General features: G+C 39.4%; 1 protein-coding gene across 1 annotated transcript in view; it reads right to left on the minus strand.

Annotated features, from left to right (window-relative positions):
* Positions 1-20,531, minus strand: part of DNAH5 (dynein axonemal heavy chain 5) — a 210,324-nt gene that overhangs the window by 131,594 nt on the left and 58,199 nt on the right. Inside the window, exons 23-31 of the mRNA XM_033111135.1 lie at positions 16,545-16,746; positions 15,746-15,981; positions 13,416-13,634; positions 11,750-11,812; positions 11,168-11,406; positions 9,556-9,796; positions 7,196-7,395; positions 4,434-4,587; positions 2,775-2,938 (exon numbers count right to left, since the gene is read on the minus strand). Coding sequence (XP_032967026.1) covers positions 2,775-2,938; positions 4,434-4,587; positions 7,196-7,395; positions 9,556-9,796; positions 11,168-11,406; positions 11,750-11,812; positions 13,416-13,634; positions 15,746-15,981; positions 16,545-16,746 — 1,718 coding nt within the window. The remainder of the gene's footprint in view (positions 1-2,774; positions 2,939-4,433; positions 4,588-7,195; positions 7,396-9,555; positions 9,797-11,167; positions 11,407-11,749; positions 11,813-13,415; positions 13,635-15,745; positions 15,982-16,544; positions 16,747-20,531) is intronic.

The raw sequence follows: 20,531 nt of genomic DNA on the forward strand, positions 1-20,531 counted from the left end.
TTTTGTTTTGTTTTTCATACTACTTTTGCCCAGTAGTATTCTATATTCTGACAGGGAGACAATTATTTTTTCCAGAATGACTGGGAAGATTTCTCCATTTTTCACAAATGTACTGTATACATTTGACTTAATCTGGAAAACCTTGTACTTTCTTTGTAGAGAGTGAGAAAAATACACACAGGGTAGTTTTTGTTTTTGTTTTGTTTTGTTTTGTTTGCAATCAGTGCTGTATCTGACAGAGGCTGCATCTCACTTGTGGAATTGTATCTTTAAAATTCCAATGACTCCATCACAGAAGCAGAAGCACAATGTAGCTATGAACGAGCTATGTGACCTTGGCTGTGTTCTCCGTCTCCAGGAGTCACCCAAACCCCATCAATGTTCCCATCATCGCCCTGCTTTCTACCGCACTTTTGTTTCTGTATTTGCTCCTTTTATGGTGAATCTTTACGTGATAGATATTTTTTCACTTATTCTCATACCTATACCTCTGTATCTTCATTTTCTAACACATTTTGCTATCTTAATGCAGTTTTAACTATGATTTCTTTTCGAAATCTTACCAGAAATCCTTTTTCAATTTTGCCCTTTTTTAAAATTTCTACTTCTTCCTTGTCATTTGTATTATTCATTTGTTTCCTGCATAAAATCATGGGGGGGTTGGATTATTTTTATTTCATAAAAGCAGAATCCTATTCCATCGGAAAAGAGTTTTTACTGGGACTACATCAATCAGAGGCTGGCTTTAAGGGCAGGCGTGAGACACTCCTGATGGGCCATGTTCACTCAACTGCTGGACCTTTGTTGAGCGGGATGAGCGGGACAAGGACAAGAAGTAAATTCCTCAACAGCAAACAGACGGCTTTCTGTCAGAGAACGAAACCGGCAAGGAAAGGAAGGAGACACACAGGGAGGCTGGTGGTGAGGGAGGAACTTGGGGAGGAAATGGGAGTGTGTGAAATGATGATACCCGGCGAGCCTTGCAGCGTGTGTTGTAATCCTCCTCCTCCACTCACACAGGATCCCCAGGAACATGTACATTACAAGGTATTGTTTGGGCAATTGGGGTTTTTCACTTTGAGCATGTGAAAAAGCACAAAGTCTGGCCTTGAAGAGATGGAAGGATAAAAGCCCAAAGGCTGCCCACCATCTCCCCTAATTTTCTTAAAGTCTTACTTTAATGCTCGCAATATTTGACATTGTGTGTTTTAGCTTTTTGCATTCCTGGCTTTAACTATGCTAATTTTGTCATTTTTAAATATCCCTGCCCTTCTTATTTATGTAACTTTGATCTTGATTCTTAATAACTTACTTGCCCCCCTCACAATACACGACCCAGATTCTGCTGAGAAATCAGGTTATGTTTTCTATGTGGTTTGACCTCGATGGAAGGAGGTACATGCACCGTGACAACCAAACTTCTGTGTCCAAGTAGAGAAGACAACTTGTTCCTGCTCTGTGAAGACTGTTCCTATGGAGGCAGACACACCAGCATATATGGGAGGGTGCATTTTGTGTGTCAACATTATTACTCAACTGTTGATACCGGGCTACATATTTTGGCTCATAACCTCTTCTTGGTAACAGACTCAAAAGCCAAGGAAAACGCAGTAAAAACTCATTTTAGAGTAGGCATTTTTCTGAGGAGGTCTAAAATTATGTCAAAATGTCAAGCGATACAATAGAATATGTCCATAATAAAAAAGAATAAAATACAAAAGAGAAAAATTGAGAGGGGTGTGTGTGTGTGTGTGTGTGTGTACACATCTTCTTGGTTCTGTTTTCCTAGAGAACCTTGACCAATACAACAATCAGTATTTTACCCAAAATGTCTCCATATATACTGACTATTCTAAAGAGATTAACAATTTAGAAAGGGAAATATTTAAAAGCCTATGTACGTCAGTTATAAAATAAGTAAGTCCTGGAAACATAATGTACAGCATGGCGACTGCAGTTAATAACACCGTATTTTATATTTGAAAGCTGCTAAGAGAGTAGATCTTAGAAGTTCTTATCACAAAAAAAAAAATTGTAGCCACGTAATGGTGAAGGATGTTAACTCGACTTATTCTGGTGATCATTTTGCAATATATAAAGATATCCAATCATTATGTTGTACATCTGAAACTAATATAATGTTATATGTCAATTATGCCTCAATTAAGAAAATAAAAAATAAATAAAAGCATGCATAGATAACTGTTTTTACACTATTACTATTTAACATATTTCTACTTACTGATTTTTATCTTAATTAGCCAAAAGGGAAAAAAAGAAAAATATTTATTCCTCCCACAATTCACTCAGCCTCCATGTATATAACAGTGTGTGTGTCTGTGTATGTGCATCTGTGTGTGTCTGTGTATATTGATAGATACACTAGGCTCTCATTTCTGTATCATCTTGACTGTGTTCACTACACACTGTTCATGTTGTTCTTGGTTGAATATAATTCAGATGTTTATACAAAAAGGATATCAGAAAAACAGGTGTATTAATTTTTAAAAGCAAAGACAGTAGCAGAATGTTTGCAGGCTCTTGTCCCAGTGATGGGAGATGCCTTAAATCCTACAATCCCAACATCAGCACAAACCCAGGAAGCGCTTGGAGAGAAGACAAGGCTTTAAACTATCCGTTTTATTCGTGCAACAATGTGAGGCGTGAATTAAGTCCTAGCTAAAGAACACTGACTTGGCGAGTGCTGTGGAATCTTTCTGGTCCCTGCCATCTCTAGGACGCTACAAGAGGCTTCGTAGAGCCAGTGGACTTACCCAGTAAGAGATTTCTGGCACATTTCCAACTGGTCCAGCAAGTGTGGTAATAACTGCCCCATGGTCTCATCTCCGACACAGCACTGAACCACATTTGGCGTTTCATGCGCCCGATTCATGATCTTCACCCAAGATTTATCTATATTGGAAAAGCGCTTGGCTTCCTACGAGAAGAAGGTAACAAAGCACACTTGGACACGCCTGTGATCTTGAGGACAGAGCGTCCCACAAACCTCCTGCAGAGGCGCGATTTCTAACCATTCTGGATACCCCAGCTACACATGCCTGAAATGTCACCCATGTCCACACATGTGCAATCCTCCTTGGGCCTTTGGCACTATTATACCAACCCCTTTCTTCTATAAAAACCTTTAGCTCAACCCTGGTAGCCCCATTATGTTAACTAAAAGCAGGAAACAGACACAAAAATAATAATACAATAACGAGACAATTTGGGAGGAAAGGACACTCCCAATTGTTTTCACCAGATATCTCTAAATGAAGTGAATTTTATGTTTTTCAACTTTCCTACACTAAGCATTGAATTGCTTGTGTATTTGGAAAACAAAATAACCATTTAAAAATAAGATACAAACTTAATTTTAGTATAATCTCAATATTGCAAAATTTTTTAAATAAATTTTTTTCAGGAAAAATGGAAAATGCACAGATTATTTTGAGAGTAGGAATAATTTTTATTTTCTTCTTTAATTCTTCCACCAATGGTCACGTACTCTCAAGTGGGAGAATAAGAAACCCCATTTAGCTCCTTCAATATTGTATGTGCAACTTTCCATTAAGTCCAAATTGAGATTCTTCTCTACCCATCAAGAAAAAAACACAACCAAATATAAAAGCAGAAAAAAATAAATTTTAGTCTATATGAATACATTTCACTGGCAGCCAAAAAATAAATTGACTAACAGACCTGTTCTCTATAATTAAACTAAAAACTAAAGAGAAAGCCAGGACACCTAAGTGAAGGGAATACAACATAATCATGTCTCTAAAACTCAAATTGAGTGTTAAAATGTTAAAATTTTGCAAGCAATTTAAGGTAATTGAATAAGAATCCTTGAGTTTGCTAAAAAAATGATTTTTAAAAAATATCTCAAAATACACTCCACATATACCTAGTGAGATGATTACAAGTAGATGAGAAAAACATATTCAGCTTCTTGAGAAGGGGCCTTTTTGTTTGGGAGCTTTTTCCTGCACATTTCCACCCCTCAATTGTACAATACAGATATAATTGGGTATATTGTATAGTGTGAGTTGTTTTAAACTGTCAGCAATAGAAGAACAAATTATCTTACCATTGTCAAGATAACTACTCCATAATTCTACACTCTTCCAAATTCTACCTTTAAATTATCTGAAGACGTGTATCAATTACGCAGGCATTCAGTCTTTGTTCTTTTTAACCCTCCATTTCCTATAAAACCTCAGAGTTTTACAGCATTCTGACTCTGATTTTCATGCCCTTTCTTTTCCACAGTTACTCGCTTTGAAAAACAGTTCAACAACAACAACGAACAGATTGGGGGAGCAATAGCTCAACAGATGTTAAAATATTATTGCATCTTTAAAGGAGTTATTAGTTGTTAGACGGTTCTCCGTGTTAAAAACCTAATGAAATCATAACGAAAATTCTAAAACCTTAGGAAGTTGCTTAGCAATATCTCCTCCAACGAAGACGGCTTCTAAGTACAGCCACAAGTTTTGCACCATCATCCAGTTCTCGATGATGTCTGTTGAGTTGGAAAGTAACTGCACCCATTTCTGAATCTGGGCTTTGAATGGCATATTGTACCTAAAATGAGAAATATGTACAGCATTTAGGGGTTTTTGACATTTTGCTTTTATTATTGTTGTTTTCAAACTAAAAAGCTTTTTTAAAAATCCTAACTTTTACCTGTTTCTTTACAACGTTGATTATGTCATTGGCTTTTAAAATGATGCTGCCGAGTGATCATTCATCACCATTTATGGGGCATTGTCAGACTAACTTTTTCTCTTTGATCCAGAGAATAGAGAGGTGGGAGACAGGTCACGTAAGGAGCAGATCAGGCATTAGAGTTGACTCCACCCAGCTGCCACAATACTATATTTCTGCTCGTTGTTGCTACGGCCAAGAGAGTAATAATTCTCTCTACTGAGTTTCTGTGTCTATTTCATGGCGTCCCTGGTTTTTCATATAGTATGGAACAATGACAGAACCACTGGTGGAGGCCAACGAATTCGATTTTCAAATATGATAACTGGAATCTCTCTTTAGCCTCTCCTCTTCTGCGTCTCTTTCCTACTTCCCATCCACTGATGCCCAACCCACCCATGTTGGTGTGTGTGTGTTGGGGCAAAGTGGGAGGGGCTTATGCATGTATACATGAACACCTGATAGCCACATTTCTGACTCTACCAGTGAATCTATCTTTCCATGTTCCCTCTTGGGGCAAACACTGAGTGGTCTCCCAATGTCTTTTTATTCTCCTTCTTTAGCTATAGAATGCCATTGCTGGACACATAGCTGCTCAGTTAAAATATTGAATTTCCCAATCTCCTTTGCAGCAGTCCCACAACTAAATTCCACATCAATTGTTCTCAACCTTAGCTGCACATTGAAATCACCCGGCAAACATTAAAAACTACAATGCCTGCCTCGGTACAACTCCTGAGGCTCTGATCCAATCACTCTGGAATGTGGTCCAGGGGATGGAATTTTTTTAATTCCCTAAGGTGTATCTAGTGTGTAGCTAGGCTTCTAGAGGAAAAGTAAGCATCAACATTGGATGTAAGCGGGATTATGGAGGAGAATCCTAGGTGTTTCTAGGTCACACCTAGAAAAGACAGAAGAACGAGCCATACAAAGCTTGGGTCCCTGGCGACATGGTGAAACCCCCACTCCAACCTAAACCATCAACCTTGGAGCTTCTTTTACATGAAAGAGACACAAACTTCAGTCTTGGTTAAGTGATGTTGTATGTGGTGCTTTGGTTATTTGCATAAAAACTTAATCCTAAATGATTATCGTTGTTTTTCCTCGTCTCTGTCTTCTCCCTTTATTGATCTCTCTGGTCTAACAGTATATGGGGCTTCAAGTCTTCTCAAACATTAGTCATACATTAGTGAATAAATTTTTAATTTTCCCATTCTTAATTGTTAAACAAACTGTTTTAATATTCCATACATCTTTCTGGGGTTTTTTGTTTATGCTTTTCACTGGGATGTAGTTCCATAGCAACAGAGACCTTTGTTTCATTCACTCTTCTCTCCATAGCACCAAAAAGGGCGCATGAAACATAGGGAATGTTCAACAAATTTATGTTGAATCCCTGTTCCTCACACAACTCTGTCTGTGGAGTCAATGCCATCGGTAAGGAAAGTTTCCCCATCCCTAACACAAATAATTTTTACTTGATTTATACGTGAGCCTTTTCTACCTCCCTAGGATGCATTATCTTCCATCTGTCCCTCATTCTGGTTGCGTATAAATAGTAACCAAATTCATTAAAGCTCACCAAATCCTAAGTAGTTCAGACTCGAGGTTACCAATGGTCTAAACCTCAAAGATGTAAGTTTATATTCTGTATTACTCACTTCAAATACTTAGGTATACCAAGTAAGTGGAACAAAGGAATTTTTATCAAAACAGTATTAAGTAGTTATTGCTTCCTACATTGAAAGTAGGGATACACATATATAGAGGGAACAGAGTGGCCTTTTAAAGACAGAGTTAACACAATTCCTATCTTGGTGGTACCCACATTCTACACAATTGCCATGTATTTGAGAAGCTCCTGTTGAACAAAAATTATGTCAGAAAGAGCAAAGGGAAGCAAGGAACAGAGAGAATGCAAGTTCATGAGTCTATGGTTTGCTTGGCCCAAGCATGAGGGCTTGCTTTGACTGTCAAACTGAAGTATTAGACTGGTATCGGTCTGCACTGTTTTGTTTTCCTTTATGAATTGAATTCATTCTCTATCTTGATCCATCATCTCATTAAATATGCACACCAACAGCGGTTCCTAGTCCATAAACTTACTGACACAGGTTTGCCAAGTAGCGTGATCATTCTGAAAATCAGAATAATTCTCCCCCTGGACTCTTGAGCCTGTTGAGCTGTCTGCTGTGCGGGGAGGCTGCTTATCAGCAGCAAAGCTGAAATGTTCCACAAGATCCAAGTGGTTAATTACATGCTGCATTATTTTGTCCAATTGGTGGTCTCAAATCCACCCCACAAATAGAGGATAATGAAATAGAAACAGTGTTTCACATGCTGGGCCAAAAGGCTAACATTAAAACAAGCATTGTTAATGAGTAAATTATATGACGGATATAGCTGCATTTTTTTAATTAATTTCTCTTGAAATATGCGTTATTATGAGTCTCAAACCTCAGGAAAACGATGGAGGTTCCCCTACCTGTTGCTCAGCAGGGAGCCCAGCAACATCAAGCTGTCCTCCATGTTGGCGATGATTTCCGAGGTACTGTCCCCTCGGAGGAGCAGCTCCCCACGGGTTTTAAAGCTGCCGAATGTGAGTGTTTTGTTGTCCCATTCATGAACCACTTGCTTCAGCTTTTGTTCGATGTCTCTCTCTTTCACAGCACTGATACAGATGTCCTATTGAAATCGGAAGCTCTCATTTTACCACCTGAAAGTCACACATCCTTCTGGAATAACCTGGGTTCTTCGCTCTGTGCTTCATATGTGTCTAAGAATGCTCCTATTTTCAGATCTAAACTGCAATGTAATCAATGGTCTTTGTGTATATAGACAGTTAGAAATAGAGATGGAGATAGAGACATTACTAAATAACAGAGCCTTAATTTGTAAAAATTTCCCACCAAATTATTCCAGAAAGAAAGATAACAGAAAAGATGTGCAATGACAGAATACTATTCAACCATCAGAAGAAAAGGAAATCCTGCTATTTGCAACAACATGGATGGACCTTGAGGACATTAGATTAAGTAAAATAAGTCAGACAGAGAAAGATAAATACTATATGGAATCCTTTATATGTGGAATCAAAACACCAAACCTGAAAAAACAGCGGAGTGGAGGTTCCCAGGGGCTGGGGAGTGGGGACATGGAAAGATGTTGTTTAAAGGTCCAAACTTGCAGCTAGTAGATTAGTAAGTCCTGGGGAGCTAACACACAGTATAGTAATTATAGACCACAAAACTGCAGTATAAACATTAAACTTACTAAGAGATTAGGTCTTAACTCTTCTCACCACTAGGAAAAATGATAATTATGTGATAAAATAGAGGCGTTCGAATGCTGCAGTATTATTGCAATGTAAATGTATCAAATCAACATGTGGTACACCTTAAACTTACACAAAGTTATATGTCAAGTATATCAACATTTAAAAATTGGGATAAAAAAATAGACAATAAACCTTTAAAATTTCAAACTTTAATCAAAGACTCAAAATTTAATGTGTCTCTGATTTACCTCTGAAATCAAACTGGTGCAGTACGGGAGGAGGGAATCAGCAGAAACCTGACTTCTTCCAGCTCCCGGATCACTTTCCCAGGCTCCTCTGCAGCGTTACCTTCTCCCGGACCACGAGCCAAGCCCTGTCTTTGCCCTCTGCTCACCTCACTCTCCCTCTCGGGCGAGCTGTCTATGCCCAGGCAGTCGCTAAGCTTTTGTACCTCCCGGCATCACCCACATCCATTCGCCGACTGGATTTCTCTGCTTGGATATGTCAAGGGAACCCCAGACAAAACTTGTGAAATATCAAACTCAGGTCCAAACTCAAGCTCACAATCTTTGTACCCTGTCACTCAACCTGATTCCCTTCCAACAGTCCCTATTTCAGTGATACATACCATCATCTATCTAGATATCATAGCAAACCGAGGGTTCACCTTCAGCTTCCCCCTTGTTTCTCCTTCCATGCTCCCTTCATCACCAAATTCTACCAGTTTTCATCTCCTAAAGACCTCTTCAATCTTGTCTCCCCTCTCCGGCTTCACTATCTGCTCCCTCACCCAACCCACCATTATCTCTTGCTGGGATATTCTTATAAACTCCGAATTGGTTTTCCCATCATCTTCCGCTTGCCCTCCTCCAGTCCTTTCTCCACACAGCTACCAGAGTGATCTTTACAAAACGAAAAACTGACCGTGGCATCCCCTGTTCAAAATACATCTCCTAGCTGGCTCCCCATTGCTGTAAAGACCAAAATCAATAATATGTCCTAGCCCCACTCCACGTCCCCAATCTCAGCTGTCTCTTCTCTCCCCCATCCCTGACCCCCTCCCCTCTGGCCTTCTTCTTTTCGCCAAAACACACCTTGGACCCTTCACTCATGCCTTTCCATCTTCCTGGCACTGTCTTTTTGGCACTTGCGAAGCCCCTCTCCCTCACCACACAAGCAGACTCTGCTCATGAAGTCAGTCATGTGCAAGCAGCGCACCCTCTTGTACCCTCATCACCCTTCCCCCACCTCCCAGACAGGCCAACCCCTTTATTGTAGGGTCTCCATTGAGTGGCATGTTTTTCCTTCCATGGTACTTACCATGGCTTGTAACTATAACTTTATTTGTATAAATATTTACTTAAACAAGCTATTTAATGGGCTATGAATGCAGGAATGCATCCTCATTTGTTACAGACACACTTGTTGAAGGCATCAACAGTTGAATGTCAGGAAACAGGTTTTAAATGTCCTGGTTTACTACTCCGACATCCCACAGTGTAGGAATACTGTGAAATAAATCCCGTGAGACCTTTCATGCACCAGAGCATGCTTTCTGTCGGCTGTACCTCTATTTCCTCTTTGTGTTTCAGGAGCGGTGCCTCCATGATGTTTCTTAACTTAAAAGTTTCATTCCGCACATCTAGACTATGGCCAGTGAGAGCAGCTATCCTTTCCCAGTGCCTGTCCGTCATGGCCTTGTTGCCCATGTGCTCCAGCAGTGGACAGCACTCGCTGAAATCATCAATCGTCCTCTTCAGATCCAGAAAAGCCTGCCAGTCCTTGGACGCCCGGGGCAGCTTCCGACACCTGCGACAGGAAGCCAATGGGAGAGCTCATTTGACTACAAACCCGGAAGTCTCTAGTCTAAGATCGTCTGTCAGCACTTCTATCAACAATAGTCACTTCAATGTGGAGGTTCCTCAAAAAATTACAAATAGAATAACCATATGACCCAGCAATCCCTCTCCTGGGTATCTACCCAAAAAATCTGAAAACATTTATACATAAAGACACGTGTGCTCCAATGTTCATTGCAGCTCTATTTACGGTGGCCAAGACATGGAAACAACAAAAATGTCCTTCGATAGATGATTGGATAAAGAAGTTGTGGTATATATACACAATGGAATACTATTCGGCGGTAAGAAAAGAGAAAATAGGACCATTTATGACAACATGGATGGATCTTGAAATTATAATGCTAAGCGAAATAAGTCAGACAGAAAAAGCAGAGAACCATATGATTTCACTGATATGTGGTATATAAACCAAAAAACAACAAAAGAACAAGACAAACAAATGAGAAACAAGAACTCATAGACACAGACAATAGTTTAGTGGTTACCAGAGGGTAAGGGGGGTGGGGGGTGGGAGATGAGGGTAAGGGGGATCAAATATATGGTGATGGAAGGAGAACTGACTGTGGGTGGTGAACACACAATGTGAGATATAGATGATGTAATACAGAATTGTACACTTGAAATCTATGTAATTTTACTAACAATTGTCACCCCAATAAACTTTAATTAAAAAAATAGTCACTTCGAATACCTATCATATTTTTAAATCTCATGAGTCAGAGGGTATCTGTTAATAGATGACAGTTTTATACTACAAAAAAAATTCTCCCAATCAGGAAATATTGTTTTTCAATCCTTCATAACAATTAACTAGATAAAAGGCATCATTTTAAAGGACAGAGGTGCCTCCTGGTTCAATTCAGTTCTACAAACACATCTTGAGACCCTACCAAGTAGAAAGCAAAGCAGAGGGTATCAGGCCATCAACCAAACGTATAACAAATGACCCTCTACTTTCTTTGGGTTTAATCCTTGAAAGGGCATAGAAAAACCATGGAGCTGTTTTTATTCTAGGAAATCATCTAACATAAGCTTCAAATGTTTGATAAGTATAATATAAACAGAGATCAGCTACCTCCGAGCTGCAGAAAACCCCTGACAAGATTCATCCCGGTTTAAAAGACATGCTGTCTCCCTGCATACACACACAGGGGTAATTAATAAATAGCATTTGACAAGGTGATGTCTAATAGACACGAACAAGGCAGCACAGTGTACTTTCAAAACACCTGGAGTGAGAAGAAAACCTGACAGCCGATCAAAGAGAAAGCACTTGCGGTCCAATAGCTCTGGGCAGGTTAAGCATTTAATTTCTCACCTGTTCTGGAACTCTAAAAGTTCACTGTTGATTTTTTCAATATTCACTTCTGACCACAGGATGTCATGATAGCTATTTACGGTTTCTATGACGCTGTTGTAAAGAGTGTATATTTTCTGGAGAAGATTTAGTTGCTTCTTTATTTCGAGAAGCTGAGGATACTGGGTAACTGGCAGACCGAAAAGCTCCTCTCCCCCAGTATAGGTGATGTATTTTCGGTAGATATTATCAAATTGATTCTAATAAAAATATGTGAAAACATCAAAATGACGTACACATGAATAAACATGCAAATGAAAGAAAAAAGACTGGCAAATCAGCACACATGTACATAGAAATACTAAACGAGTATAATTAGTTACACTAACTCTAATTGTAACCATACTAATTGTAACTAATTGAAACCAACTCTAATTGTAACCATACCGAATCATAATTTTTAAATGTAAGTAAGTACATACCATATTCCACAATAAACCTTTCTGTATCAAAGCGGGGGGGAGGGTGGACGGGGGGAGTAAATGTTTAAAACACATTAAGGTTTTGGGTTGTTTAGAAGGCCACAGAAACTAAAAAGATTACCTGAAATATGACAAGCCTATCACTGGCTTCCTGGGGTTTCAAGCCATTAGTCATTGGTCCATTCTGAAACAAAAAGTTAAAAGAAACATAAAACAGAATGAAGAGTTTGCATACAAATTTCATAAGCTCAAAGTATTTGAATATCAAAGTTAGCTTTCATGCATAGCCCATGCTTGCTAGGAAACACAGTTTCTTGTTTATGAAAATAGCAACCAGGAAAGTGACTCATTTGGAAATATTTGCAAGTCTAACTACAAGTTAATGCCACAACTTCCACATGTCAAGAAATTTCAAAAATTAAAAATATGTGCTATTCATTTCTTAGGTGACAAGGCAAAGGTCAGTAACTACTTAGTAAGAAGCACATGTAATGTCTGGTTTTGAACTGAAACACTAATGCCACCAAATCCAAAGTAACCTATAATCTTAACATTCCATTCAGGTTTTCCTGCCTAAATATGTGGATTTCTGTGCTTTCTTCAGCCATGGGGATAGTGCATGGATCCACTCACCTAACACTATTAATGCTGTAGTTTGCTGTGATGCTAGCTAATCGGTACAGATTTTACCCTTTGCTCTGTGTATTTCCCTTCTTGAAGCCCATTATAATTGGCTAGAAATGGGTCTCATTATACAACATAGTCCAAATAGAAGATTCTACAGTAAAATTCACATATGTATGGACTCCATCTGTCACGTGCACGTTTGTGTCTTCAGCACCAAAGGCAGCGCCTGGCACACGCGGGGTGCTTTACAGTCCTTGTGGGACTAATGAGCGCTATGGAAAGAAAGGATGACCATTGCAACTATTAGGCTGGTGCAAAAGTAATTGCGGTTTTTGCAATTATTTTTAACCTTTTAAACCGCAATTACTTTTGCATCAGCCTAATACATGCAAACAGTATTTGCCTACACAGATGTAGAAGCTATCGAACAACGTCTGCAACAAAACTATGATATGATATGAACAGCACATTTAAATTCCCCATTTCCTGTTGAAATTATTCTGGATGAACTCGAAGGGGAAAGGATGGTGAATGGGAAATGCTTGCTCTCATGAAAATGAAATTCCCGTTCCTAGGGAATTTCATTAACTTTGGCACATAATCTTTAAACAACGACTACATTTTGCATCCACACATTCGTATTCCCAATTACTGTGTATGGATGTGAAAGTGGAATCATGAAGAAGGCTGACAGGAAAAAAATGGAACCATTGGATATATGTGGGAGGAGAGCTCTGCGGGTACCCTGGGCTGCCAGGAAGACCGACAAGTGGGTCCCAGAGCAAATTCAACCTGAAACATCACTGGAGGCAAAAATGACAATACTGCAGTGGTCCTACTTCGGGCACATCATGAGAAGGTGGGGTTCTTTGGAAAAGACAGTGATGCTGGGGGACATAGCAGGCAGCAGGAAAGAGGAAGAAAATACCAGACGGACTGACGCCGTAAGAGAAGTCACAGGCGGGAGTCTGCAGGAGCCGAGCAGGGCTGTGAGCACAGGACATGGTGGACGTCACTCATCCACAGGGTCGCCGGGAGTTGGAACCAAATCAATGGCATGTAACACACACACACACACACACACACATACACACACACTCACTTTGTATGCTTTATTCACTCTTCCCCAAAAATACACACAGAGAAAGCTAGAGTCGTACCAAATCATAGTCCAAATAGAACTGGTGACACTCTTGGAGGAAGACCTCCACGGTACTGATAAGCTCTTTCCTGAAACCGGGCTGCAGTGAGACTAACTCATTCTGAACTTCACCGGCACGCACCAGAAGCTTCTCCCAAGCATAATGCAGAGTATCAACTTTGTCCATCTCTTCCTTCGCTATCAGAAGCCCATATTTGTTCAGCAGGGCATAGGATTCCTACACAAAGGAAAAAATATATAATTCCTGCCAGTCAGATACATAAATCTATACATAGTCACTCAGTGAAGCATTAGAATAGGAAAGGTCGCCATGATAGGAAACCCGACGAGAGTTCTAGTTACTCTACTTGCAAACTGTAAAAGCTCAAATGGGCAACTGTGCCCCTAAATACTCATTTCCTCATCTGCAAAACGGGAAAGTTCCCTGACTGCCTCACAGGATTTTTCTGAATATCAAAAAAAATATCCTTTTAAATGCATTTTGAAAACGAAAAATCATTATACAAATAAAAGTTATCTTTACTTAGGCCCCTAAATTGTATTTGAAAACTATAAAAGCACTATACCAACTAAATGAAAAACAAAACAATTTTACTGCTAGTTTGAGAATAACAAAATAGATCAGGGTTTTTACTCTACCCCATTTCACTTTTTTTGTAAGAGTTTCCAAAAGTAAGACACAGAGGGTAAGAATCAGAGCCTGGGCCAACTCAACGCCCTCAGGATGCAAACTCCGGGATCACTCTGCTGGCTAGAAGATTAGTGGGACAAAGTCTGGTTTTCCCGAGAAAGGATTTTCCCTAAATATCCCTGGCCCCTTCTCCCGCCATCAGTCTTCCCCATAGAGGCAGAATGGATATCTAATTGTTGACTTGGGAAATAAATGACTTCAGCTTTGAGCAGGGACAGACCAGTGTGTCTCTTCCTTCTTTCTTCCGGAAGGAGTGCCTCTGATCTGCACACCATGCAAAGGAGCAGGGTTACAGAGAGGCCTGCAGCTTTCCAGTGCTGCCTCTGATGGGCGAGGAAGTCCACGCTGGGATTTAGTATTCACAAGCCCAAAGGGTATGTGTGTAGGGTGGGGAGATGGAGGTGGCGGTATAATGGGAATATGCACGTTACACACTCAACCATGTCCTCCAAACAAATTCTATCCTTAATAAATATTGTCTTTCAACCTTGACTATTTGACTACAGTTTTGTCTTAACTCTCAGGTGGGGGAAAACAGGGTTGGCAGTTTCTGGGCCTCCTGTTTACACCCCCGGGACACCCCTGGTCCTACACAAAGCAGGGGCTCTTTCCCTGATCTTTCAGTTCCCATGAAGAGCACAGAGGATCATGGGATCTCCCTGACCCAACACAGCAGAGGTGCCAAGGTACAGTTATCTGTACCATTTTCACAATAACCTGAAATTTTCCAAAATTCAAAGAGGGATCCAGAAAGTGTGAGATGAGAGCATGAGCCGAAGCATCAGAATCTAAGTCCAGACATTCAAGTTATGGTGTGAAAAAAAGATAATGCTTTCTATGTCTGAAATTGCTTACATGCTACAATTATAAGAGTCTCATTTAAAAGAGCATAGTGACCCACTCCTGATAAAAGCATTTTCAGCTAAAAAAGAAAACTAATGTGTAACACTAATCAAACTGCATAACTTCTTTGACGCTCAGTTTCCTTGTGCATAAAACGGGGGTTGCAGTAAGGATGAAACCAGTTAATACAGAGTTTATACATGCATGGACACTGTTAGCGCCCCATCCAGTCTTGTTTACCAGCTGGTATTTGCATCCCCAAACGCTGGGAGTGCTGGCTGTAGGGATCAAGCTGCCTTCTTCCCTGGAAAACTGTCCTCAGCTGAAAAGGAGCTTCCTCATGGGGAAATTATGGTCAGTGATGAACAGAATTGGGGGTACCAAGGCAGACCCCTCACATCAAGGTGGGACAGCTGTGTGGTACAATTCGTGCTGCAGAGCTCCCCGTGGGGTCAGGCTGAAGTCAGTCTACAGCTGGGATCACATCCTCGCTTAGTTCCCGCACCTCCAACCCAAGCTCATCTTTTCCTGTTTTTCTCACTCCCCTTCCACCATGAACACTCATCAATAAATCACTTGTTCAGAAATCCTCATCTCGGGCTCTACTCTTAAGGATCTCAGGTGACATGTGAGGAACTAGAATTGGCCCACAGAAGGGCCCCTCGGAGGGTTAGACATCACGTTGTTCTGAGGTTTAGCATCCAGTAGCTCCAGTCCAGACCTGGTCAGTGTTTCAGCTACTATCACCCAACCTGTGGAGATGTTTCTATAACGAACAAAGGACCATCAATTACCTCGATAGGTCCTACTTGAAAGTCAATGAGAATTTGCTGCTCCCTGATCTCCTTCAGTGCTGCCATAGCAATCCGAATGTCATCTAGGTCTTTAATTGGACGATTCAGTTTCTTATTGAATTCTTCAACAAGGGCAAAAATGGTTTCCATCTCACTCCTGTATTTTCTGGTACAGTGACGGCCGATGACAGCCATCCAGGCCTTCGTCTCGGCAGTCAAGGTGAACTTCAAGTCAGCTGGAAAACCCATGCGTCCACAATTAAGTCTGAAACACTTGAACCAGTATGAGAAGACCCAGGGCAACTGTTCACCAATAGTAAATACTTTGCATCTTATAGCCCTCTGACATATGAAAAATCAAACTGGAAAAAAAATTAATCTTTTCCTCATCATTATATACTCATTTATTTTTATAAAGCTTGTTTTCCAGCAATTGCAAACATATTTCAAAATGCTAAAAGAGAAACAAAGTACATATCAAAACCACTGGAGATAAGCCTCAAGTTTATTACTGTTATTTATTAAAGAAAGCATAAATTTTAATTCCAAACATAACAGATCCCCTTTCTCTGAATTAGCATTTATTTTCAAGGTTTAGTAGCAAAATATTCAAAAGAGTCCAGAATAAATAATTATGCAGGAGGGAATTAAAAACAAATCTACAAATTGGTGTTAAAGCTTGAGGCCCAAAAAAGAAAAGTCAGTCTTTAAGATAGCTAGAATTCTCTGGAACCCTAATCTAAGTGAAGGGACAGAACACTACTGTTGAATTTTTATGGCTGTAAGAAAATGAACCAACCTGTATACAGAGCAATGGCACCCACACACATATATTCAGGCTCGGCATTAATTTCCTGCTCTAGATTTTGGAAATACAGAATCTGGGATTCAAATTCAGAAAGCAAGGGGTTTTTCATAATAAACGTCATAGTGGTTTCTTCTTTCTCCTTTTGCCAAATGTGATTGTAGCGTTTGAAGCAATCCATGGCTGTGATAACTTCCTAGGATACAAATAACAGACTTGTATTGAGAAGACAGAGTCGGAAATGGCATGTTATCAGGGAGTATTAGCCAATTGTTGGTGGTTCCCGCAGATTCATAAAATGTTTAATGAACTGTGTGATTCGTTGGAAATGTCACAGAATTTGGACTATGTACAACAGTGTAAATAGTAACCCAGGACTAGTAACAGTGAAACTTTGACCATCCCTAACCAAAAGAAGAGGAGGGCAGTTTCTAGAAACTGAAAAAGAGACAGTCCATGAAGATTCTTGTGGGCAGGCCCTCTTGATTGGAGTTAAACCTTAGGTCAAAAACCATAGCTCAAAATCATGCCACAGAGGGGGTGGCTGCATGGCTCAGTTGGTTAGAGTGTGAGCTCTCAACAACAAGGTTGCTGGTTCAATTATCGCGTGGGATGGTGGGCTGCACCCCCTGCAACTAAGATTGAAAACAGCGACTGAACTTGGAGCTGAGCTGTGCCCTCCACAACCAGATAGAAGGACAACGACTTGGAGCTGATGGGCCCTGGAGAAACACACTGTTCCCCAATATTCCCCAATAAAAATTTTTTTAATATTAAAAAAAAAATTCATGCCACAGAGAGTGCTATGGGAAAAGGAAAAAAAAAATACTCTGATGTCACTCTTTCCCCATCCCCTTCATCTCTCCTCCAAGACTAGTTCGTAGAATCTACTAGAAGCCTCAATGGAAACCTATTGACTTGTTCCCTAAAGTCAGACACTGGAGATTAGATCTGGAGGGGCAAACAGAATATTTCCAGCGTCAAACCCCACTGAAAGATTGCCTGAGTGGCATAAAATGCACAAATTCATTGGATAAGGATTGACATTTGCATGGTATTAAATCTTCCCATCCAGGTATTGTTTCCAAATCTGCCAATCATGTTTTTTTTAATTCCTCGTTACATTTTAGAGTAATCTTCAGAGAGACCCCACACACTTCTTAGTATGTATATTCCTAGGTATTTTTCAATATGCTGTTTCCCACTATAACTAGCTGTAGATGGCATATAAATTTTAAAACGTGGTTTTTTTAATAAACAGTCCCATTTACTACAAAGTATGCTTCTGTAAGATGAATCCACTCACTCACAATTGGTAACTAGGGAACGTTGTCAATATAATGGGGAGGTCACATTATTATCAAGTTACTTTTCCCAGCACTTTGCTTTGTAGTAGCTAAAGCAGTAAGCCACAAAGGGACCCAATGCTGTGCTGCACCCGCTCTACCTCTTCTTCCTTTGGGCCAATTTAGTCACCACGTTGTTTTGAGACTGTTCTTTGCACTGTTTGACCTGATGTTTGATATTTTATCCTTTTTTCCATAACTCAGCAGCTTCAGCTGTTTCTTATACCAGCTTCGACCAAGTTTCTTTCACCTTTTGATAGTAAACTTCTAGAGTGTTATTCAACAGGTTAATATTTGACTATGATGGTTGTTGTTTTTGTTGCTACTCTGGTTACAGAGCTTTTGTGTGTCTGCCTCAATCCTGTTTTTCTCAGAATCCCTATATTTACTAATTGTGCAACTTTGTAAAACAGGATTTTCGGGAACACGCTTATTATATTACAGCAGAAACGCCTACAACGATCTTTCAGCTAACGACTAACTTAACTCTTATTGGGCCATAATTTTTTTTTCAGAGTAGCCTCTTGGATTTACTTGCTAGATAATTATATCACCTACAAACAATTAAAAATTTGCCTCATTTATAATGTTTCTACTTCTTGGGAATCAACTTTTCTTACTGTCTTATACTATAATTTCAAAGTTACATCTTCATGAGAAAAATTTTAATTTTTAAATTAAAAATGCAATTATTTGCAAAAACAGAGCATTATGAACAGCATTTTAAATGGTCCAATTACATTAAGCAAATCGCACCAACCTGCTCCAAACCAAGGAACAGTTTCACTCCAACTCCAGACATGGAGCTAAAATGTCCCTCTGAGTCTCATGTTTAATGGGTATGAGGCTTCCCACTCATTCAAATGCAGAAAGCTAAGCCTGCCACTGCTTCTCCCAATTAGAACATGCTCCCTGGCACAGTCTGACGTGTTGACATGAATGCCCAGAATGCACTGCAACAGCAGATACATGTACTCACAAATGTATGATGGTTTGTTGAATGAATTACAGATTATCAAAGACACCCAGATATAGGTAGAAATAACAGAATCCTGAGCTCTTTCAACATCCAAGAGTTGATAATATTAAGATATACTCAAACTAAATAAGTTTTAGACTCTCATTTATTTTACCTCAAAGTGTCAGTCTTTATGAAGTTGGTACTTTTTAGAGTGGAGATATCTTAGAGCTTAAAGGAAAAAATTACATGAGCTATATACACAGAACTGTTCTACTTAAGGAATGTTTTCCCCGAGGTTATTTTCATTGTTTGATCCAGCTAGCTCATCTTTTCAAGCCAGGCAATGTTATAAGTTGATGACCAGCCAATGAAAGTGCTGGATGTAGGTCTCGTTTACATTCTGATCCAATCAGCTACAGCAAGAGGAAAGGGGTTGGACCCTAGCATCTTTTGTGGTTAAGGGAAAACCGTTCAGAAGGATCTATGGCTGTGCAGGGCTGGCCATATCTGGCATTATGACCAAAGGTGCATATTTTCTTCCAGAAGCAATTTGGCCATCCTAACAACCTGGAAAAAGCCCTTCAAGGAATTCCAAGAGCCAACCAACCTTTTGTATTATGTTAAGGAACTCTAACACCTGTCCATTTCCTTCATAACATAAAAGCAGATGCACCAAAAATGGTAACAGAGATAAGCATTTTGTGGCCAACAGTACGTTACTACTACTACTAAGCCTTACCCTTAGTTGTTCATAATAGAGGCTGCTTATATTCAGAGAAAGCAATGGATCTCATTGTTGATTTAATTTATTGTATTTTCCATGATTACAGAGACACTGGAAAATATATCTGCGTGTTTATTATCATTACAGAATATTCCACGTTGCTTTATCATTTAGTATAGAGCATGATAAACTATGCACTAGATAAATATTTGTTAAATTGAATTATGTGAACACTGTCCCTAGGGCAAAATTAAATACAGGACATTCAATATATTAAGAAAGAAAAATTGGAAATGCATAAATGCGAAAGCTTCCAGTTCCTCCGGGAACACATTAAAATTAACTTAATATTTCCTCACACGGTTACAGCAATGGCAGCCTTTCAAAATGCTTTCAAACAAATGAAATCATTCTATCAAAACGAAGTCATAGAAAAGATGTATTTACTGAGTGACAACTATTCCCTCAGCGCTGAGAAACATTTTAAAGAGTCAACAGATCTTAGTGGCAATGTGAATATAAATTTATTTAAGTAGAAACTGACTTCAGGACTTTGAATCTTTTTGTCCACAAGAAAAGATTTGCCAAAAAAGGAAAAGTTGAGAGATGAGCAGGTTGGAAACAAAAATTAACCCGAATTTATATCTACGTCCAGTTTGTATGGATAATGGTAATATTTTCTTTGTTCTCAGTATTACCTGATTTCCACATGACAACATACATAAATTCTCATCTGGTATTTTTTAAGATTTGCCTGACTAAACAAATATGAAGAACCAACTGTAAATCCTATTCTATTTCAAATGTACTAGTATCACTGACTATGAAGATGAATGATAACACCAGTCTGAGTTGTGGTTTGGGACTTATCAAACTTTTCAACAGTTAGATTTATTTGTACTGAATCAATAAATAGGTTAAAGTCATTAAACAGAACTCAATAAAAAAAA

This window comes from Rhinolophus ferrumequinum, chromosome 7 (genome assembly GCF_004115265.2).
Source record: "Rhinolophus ferrumequinum isolate MPI-CBG mRhiFer1 chromosome 7, mRhiFer1_v1.p, whole genome shotgun sequence".
Classification (NCBI taxonomy): Eukaryota; Metazoa; Chordata; class Mammalia; order Chiroptera; family Rhinolophidae; genus Rhinolophus; species Rhinolophus ferrumequinum.